At 29.8% G+C, this 7,310-nt stretch overlaps 1 protein-coding gene across 1 annotated transcript; it reads left to right on the forward strand.

Moving 5' to 3' along the window:
- The first annotated feature begins 359 nt into the window (after window positions 1-359).
- Window positions 360-5,727, forward strand: LOC117174419 (facilitated trehalose transporter Tret1-like). The gene is made up of 3 exons (XM_033363529.1): window positions 360-392; window positions 489-597; window positions 3,902-5,727. The coding sequence occupies exons 1-3, from the start codon at window positions 378-380 to the stop codon at window positions 5,263-5,265; spliced, it is 1,488 nt and encodes a 495-aa protein (XP_033219420.1). The 5' UTR covers window positions 360-377; the 3' UTR covers window positions 5,266-5,727.
- Window positions 5,728-7,310: the final 1,583 nt, after the last annotated feature.

The raw sequence follows: 7,310 nt of genomic DNA on the forward strand, positions 1-7,310 counted from the left end.
ATAACTTGATATAGTTGAAAATTATAAAATATTTCATAACATTCCTGTAAATTTCTTTCTGCTAATTTGAGAAAGTATTTACCATTTTTTTGACTCTCCAAGAACCATATTTATTTTAAAAGTCTTTATATTCAGAAATAGTGACATTTACATTTAAAGCTTTAAAATTTATTCTGTATTAATGTTTTGTGTGCAAAGTAGTTAAATCTTATAAATGATTTGAACTCAAGTCAAAGCTGTGATGTTCTAAACCAAAATTGATTTTTTTAAATATTACTAGCTAGATTTAAAGCTAAGATTTCGTATAGACGAGTGACAAATGCGAGGCTTATTACTTTATCAGTGTCAATAAAACCTGCAAGCGTAGCAGACGTTTGATGAGCGGTTCAGAGGTAAAATATTTTTACCCGAAAAACTAATGATATATAATGTTATCATACATTATCAATAGGTCAATCTATAATAAAAATTAAATCAAATTTTTTCAGGTAAAAAATGAATCTTATAGATTATGCCAATTCCGAAATCGGGAGGAAGTCGAAGAAGAAAATCCAGAAAGTGGGAGTCACTTAATGCAGTATCTTGTAGTGATTGGTCGTAAGTTTCATCATTTAAAATTTAATTTATTCATCAAACGCACCATAATTTATAATAGATTTATATTTTTGTATTAAGAAATATTCAACAAGGATTCTAAACATTTATAAGGGTCTCCTCTAAGTGTTTTAGCAATGTCGAGAAGCTTTTTGGAAATTTTGAGCACATTTCAGACTATTTTCAAATATATAAAAATAATCCTGGAGCATTGAAGAATGTGACAACGATTTCAAATATTTGTAATCAATCTATCTATTAATTTCTTAGAATCCTCCCAATCTATGGAAAATATGATTTATTTATGTCTATTTTAGAACTATGTCAAATATTTTATAATCCGGAATACCAAAATATTCTGGAATCTTCATACTATTCCCAAACAATAGAACTTTCTGCAATATTCCAAAAAATTTTAAGTATTTAAGTATTTCGCTAATGTCAAGAAATCTATGTTTGATACAAAAATTTTCCATCTTCCAGAATTTTATAAATCTGACATAAAATATTTTAAAGGACACATTATAGTTTAATTTAAAATTTTACAGATTATTTGAAAAATTTTGAGAATAAATTAGGTTTTGTAAATATGAAAAATCTGGATATCCTTGAATCTTTCACGATCAGAAAATCTGAACCTATTGAAAGCATAGTGACGCCTATTTTTCAAACAGTTTGTGAAAATAATATTTTCTTCTGCAATGAAGAAAATATATGACTTTTCTTCGATAAAAAAAATGTCATTAAATTCTGTTTGGAATGACCTCAAGTTGTAAGCATTACACCAACTCTGTAACAAATTATTTCATAGAAAATACTGGAATTGCAATATTTCATATAATTAAAAATAACATCAAATCTTTTTTTTAAAAGTGATATTATAAAGCTCATATTGAAGCTCAAATTCTAAACGTTTTGCTCAAATTTATGATTTTTACATTCTGATGAGATAATATATTACATTTAAGTTATTGTGATTAAGTGAATGATTTTTTGTTAGATGAGCAACTTTTGAGACCTTCTGAACCCACAAAACAGGTTTTCGCAAATGTGTCTGTCTTTCTGGGTGTTTGTCTGGTTCTGTGTTTGTAGATTTTTAGTCTGTACACGATAAATTTCAAAAGAATTGATGGATTAGATTAGCCTTTTGTATACTTGTTTAGTATGCTAAACTGAAGGTCAAGTACTTTAGCCAGCCATTTTAGATAAAAATGTAAAAAGTTAGAACAGTTTCAAAATTTGTTAGACCACTTTTTTCAAGATTAGAAATACTATTTGTGAAAAGACAAATAATTTATTCTAATGATTTTTTTACAACAAAGTTTCTGGACTTATAGCATTTACAAAATACTGAAAAAAACGAATCTAGAAATTGTAAGCTAAATAGTGCACGCTATGAAAAAGGTCAAAAGAAGAAATGATGACTTTAAAAAAAGAAAATACAATCTAGCTATGCAGAAAAAATTTTTCTTTCAGAATGTATCTAACGTTTTTTAGAGTAACAACAGCCATACCAAATTATATAAGGGGTCATCCATGAATCATAAAATACAGAATAGATGGTGTTTTGACCACGTAGGTTAGATTTCGCAATTAAATTATTTTTAATTTGATTATTGAATTTTCATTTAAAAACAATTTTGAAAAAAGGACTTTTTAACAGGATAGTTAAATTTTTCACCAAAGAATACAAATTTAAAATAAATTAGTTTAATTGTAATTAAACTATATCGATTTCCAAAACAAAAAGAGAAATTTTCAACTAAAAAGTTTAATTCGCAACCAATACAGATTTCTCTGTCATTACAGAGCATTTGTTATCTAAAGTGTTGAAGGTTTAAGCCAAAACGACCAATTTTCTACAAAACAGTCGAGCATCCAATAGAAAATATAAATCTTTAAAAAAAAGTCAATTTCCAATAAAACCAGTAAATGTAAAAACCCAAAAAATTTACTTTCCAACGCCAAAAAGAAGAGTTTACAATAAAATATATAAATATTCAACTAAGAAAAGTTCATTTTGAAACAAAAATTGCATAGTTATCTTTTTGTTAATAAAGTCAACTTGTAGGCAAAAAACGGAACAGTGAATTTTACAGTTAAACAGTTAATTAAAAAAAACGACTTCTCAATCAAATACATAAAGTGTATACCCAATAAATTTATTTTTTAAAGATTTTTCCAGCAAAGATAATAAATGTCCACTAAAAAGGATAAATTTTCAATCAAAATCAGTTTAATTTTTAATACGGAGAAACGAGTTTTCAACAAAACAGTTGACTTTCGACCAAAAATGATTTTTCACTCAATAAAAAAAATTCTGAAAAATTCTTGAATTTTAGATGCAAAAACGTAATTATTTACAAAAAAGTTTAAAACAGTTTTTCAAAAAGATCAATTTAAAACAAAAATGGAAGTTAAATTTTTAGTTAGAAATATTAATTTAAAAAAAAATAGATTTTCAAGAAAACAGTTTCAAGTTTAAACAAAGAAATAAAAGTTCACTGAAGGGATGAATCTTCAAAGAAAAATATGAATTTTAAAACAATATTTTTAATTTTTGGAAAAGTACATAAACTTCAAAGTAAAAAAAAATATCAAATTAAATTATTCAATTTTTAAACCAAAAAGACCCATTTTTAACCAAAAGATTTAATTGCTTTTATAATGAACAATTTTTTTACAAAATTGTTAATTTTTAACAAAGTGACAAAACCCCCTGATTTAACGTTGCTAGTTATAAATTCTATTACTTTCCAGAATTCTAATTTGTAGCAACACTTACATCAGACGTTTTATGCAATAAAATTGATTTGATCTGAGGAAATCAAAATTTAATTTGACGGTATTACACTGGCATAAGATTATGTCGAAAAGACTTTTAAAAACCCTGAAATTATTATTTTTTCAATATACTATAATAATTTCAAGAAATATCGATGCTGAAAAAAGGAAGATAAATTATTACTAAAATTTAAATTGAACATTTTGTTATTAGCAAATGAGAATTCAAACTTTTAAAAATTTTGTATGCAATCAAACCAATTTTAGACTAATGTTGTTTGTCTAATTGTGCATTCCTACTCTTCAATTATCATCGAATTCTAGACACACACAACCATAGAATTTAAAAAAACATGGTTTTCTTTTTTTCAAATTTATTTTTTCAAGAAAATATAAATATCGCATACCTGTTATGGAATCTCCTCTTATAAAGTATTAAATGCTTTAAAATTCAATTCTCTTTATACCCACAACCTCTAAACGAATTTAACAAAAGTAATAAAATCCTGTGTTTTGTTGACAGTTTGCATTAGCATGATTGGCGTGGGAACCAACCGAGCCTGGACTTCCCCTGCGCTGCCTCATCTGAAATCTTCAAATTCAAGTTTCCTTATTACAGAAACTCAAGGAACCTGGATGGTATCTTTACTATTAATTGGCGATCTTATAAGCAGTATTATTAATCCTCTTTTTATGGATTATTTTGGGAGAAAGTACACAATAACTCTGTTCACCATTCCCGCCATAATCAGTTGGCTTTTAATAATTTTTGCAGAAAACTATCTTTATCTATATTTTTCAAGATTCCTTGCTGGATTCCATCTGGGTTGCACAGTAAACGCAATAGTAATTTACGTATCAGAAATTTCCCAAAAAAATATTAGAGGAACTCTCATAAATATAATAAGAACAGCTGCAGCTTTGGGTTACTTTATTTGCTCAGCATTAGCAGCTTTCTTTTCCTATAAGATTTGGAACATCATCTGTCTCTTATTACCCATCATTTTTTTAACAATTTCATTCTTTTTACCTGAAACACCTTATTTCTACTTTATGAAAAATCGAGATGAAGAGGGTCTAAAATGCTTAATGAACCTTCGAAGTATTTCCAATTCAAAATTTCTCGATGCCGAAATTGATGAAATTAAACTTGTGATCTTGGAAAATCGAAAGTCAAGTAAAATGGTCTTGAAACAATTATTTGCAGATAAGCACAATCGAAGGGACTTGCTGATTTTATTTGTAATGTTTGTGATACAATTGCTTTCAGGAATATTAGTTGTCAATTTTTATACTGAAGAAATTTTAAGCTATAGTAGCACTTTTATGGATCCTGGAATTCAAGTTATGATTGTAACTGGAATTAATGTTATTGCTTGTGCTTCTGTGACATTTGTGATTGACAGATTTGAGAGAAGATCTCTATTTCTTTATTCGGGATTTTTCTGTGCTATATCTTTAGGAAAAATCGGATTATTCTTCTTTATGAAACTGTACCTTAAGGTCGATGTTTCGTCAATAACGTGGCTTCCTCTTTTGGGTTTGGTGACGTATAAAGTTTCATATTCTCTGGGAATGGGTCCCATACCTGATATAATGATGGGGGAACTGTTCCCCGTTGACGTGAGAGCCACTGCTTTTTCTTTCGTGGTTGTAACGACATTCATATTCTGCTTTCTGACTGCAGCAGGATATGAAGTTTTAAATAGCACGGCTGGAATTTATACGACATTTGGGTTTTTTGCACTTTCATCTTTTATCGGACCTATTTTTATCTATTTTGTCACACCGGAAACTATGGGGAAGACTTTGGAGGAAATTCAAGCGATGAGGTATTATGATGTCGAGGATAGAGTGGAATCTGAAAGATTAAATTCCAAAAGATGAATAATTCAAAAGAAATGCTCTTATCAAGCATTATCGGTGTTATTTATGAGTCAAATGTAAATAAATATAAAATTTAACTGTGATACTGAAAACGCAGACACAATGTACGCTGTTCTCATCGCATTAATATATTTAAGAAAGAGTATTAATTCCTAAAGTTATAAAAAGTCGAATCTTCGGAAGCCCGTGATTGCTATTAATAGGAATTATATGAAAAAATTCGGTCCCAAGAATAGTGCGTATTTTAAAATTCATCAACGTATCCTGGAGCACAAACGCTTTTTATTATTTAAATTCATTATCGCCTCTAGAATTCACAGATGTGGTCATTGCACATAGGGCAGTAAAATCTACGGAAAGTTGTAAATTTTATTAATTTAAAATTTAACTTAAGATGCTATTAAATAAAGCTGTAATAATATCATTACAAGTTAATTGTAATTTCTGTATCGAAATGAAAAGATAAATTTAATAAAACAGTGCTGTGAATTCAAAAATATAATGATTCTGTTTAAACTATCTTTAATATATAAATATTTGTATTTATTGCGTTTAGGGAACATCCATTAATTGCGTAAGAATGATTTTTGAAATGATATACTCCTTCTTCCCTATTGTGAGTATTTGTACATTTTTTCTTAATATAATTAGATCCTTTGTACTTACAATGTGAACTATGAAGAGTTTTTATATCTTGGTACCGTGGAGAGGGACACTCAGCTTATTGGATACGATTTTATATTCCCAACGGTAGATAGTTGATCACTACTATACTCACTACTATACTACGTCGGTACAATTTGAGCAATGTAGGCAGGTATTGAAATCGAAGCTTACAGAAAAATGGAAGAAGGTTCTACCGTAAACTGAGTGTGAAATAAAATAACCGTCTAGAAGCCGAAGTGGCTTTAACTAGAGAAGAAAGAGCAAGCAATGATCCTGAAATGGTGCTTAATAACATCACAGATTCTGATGTTTCAGCAGTGTTGAAAAGGGCACGCATCTGACGAGTGTGCACCCTGCGACAACGAGATGTTTTTTTTAGAAAAGATCACACAGCCACACAAAAAAAGTTTGATATTTTCGACAAGACACATGTATTCCTATGCTACTGAGATCAAAATATCACCTTTCATGATTGGTTTTTCACATAAACTCAAAAAACCGTATTTTGTAGTATAAGATGGAAAAACATGCTTTTTTCATGGGATTCAAGCTGCTAATTCCAAAAATAGAGCCAGATTATTTATATAACTGACGCATCACAGTGGCATATGACTTGCTATGACATAACCTCAACAAAAAATTCTTTCAGCAGCAACTTATAATGCAGCATTGCATTTTTATGGATTTTGATCTGCAGAACCCAATTTTCAAGCCGAATCTGCATAGTTACATACAAATCTGTTACATTATTCCAAGAAAATAATGTATAACAACAATCTGCTCTTAGAGAAGTCTTTCTCAAAATATTTATCATAAGTAAGCTTACTGCGTTTCTTCTGAACTATGAGTTCTGAGTCTCTTGTGTCATGATTCAATCATAAATCTTCGGACTGCAGGATCCATCCATTTTCATCCATTGAATTTACTTGAATGTTAAGTGTCAATACCTGTTACTGCGCTAGGTACTGATAGTAATGACAAATGCTCTGAAAAGAGCTGCGTAGAATGATTCACCTTCCAGCCCAATCAGTAACGAAGCCAGCGAAGGAGCGTTGCAATACAGGGGGACGTTAAGGAGTGAGAATGAAGCTGTAGTGTCTCTGGCGATGAGCTGACATTGACCGCATCAAAGCCGGAAGGCCCTCATACTTAGCCATGGGGAGGTATGAGGGTTATCACCCCTAGGATAGTGGACTCACCTGCGATCGGGCCAGGATCCTTAACGTGCAGGGATTGAAATTGGCCACGTCATCTAGAGACTATCTGGCCACGGCTAAAAATTCTACTGATTTATCAGTGAAAAGTATGCTACTGAGGAATAAGTGAAAATCCGCTGATTTTGATTAAGGGAGTACATTCATGCAAAACAAACGCTAATT

Source organism: Belonocnema kinseyi, chromosome 6 (assembly GCF_010883055.1).
Source record: "Belonocnema kinseyi isolate 2016_QV_RU_SX_M_011 chromosome 6, B_treatae_v1, whole genome shotgun sequence".
In the NCBI taxonomy this organism is placed as follows: domain Eukaryota; kingdom Metazoa; phylum Arthropoda; class Insecta; order Hymenoptera; family Cynipidae; genus Belonocnema; species Belonocnema kinseyi.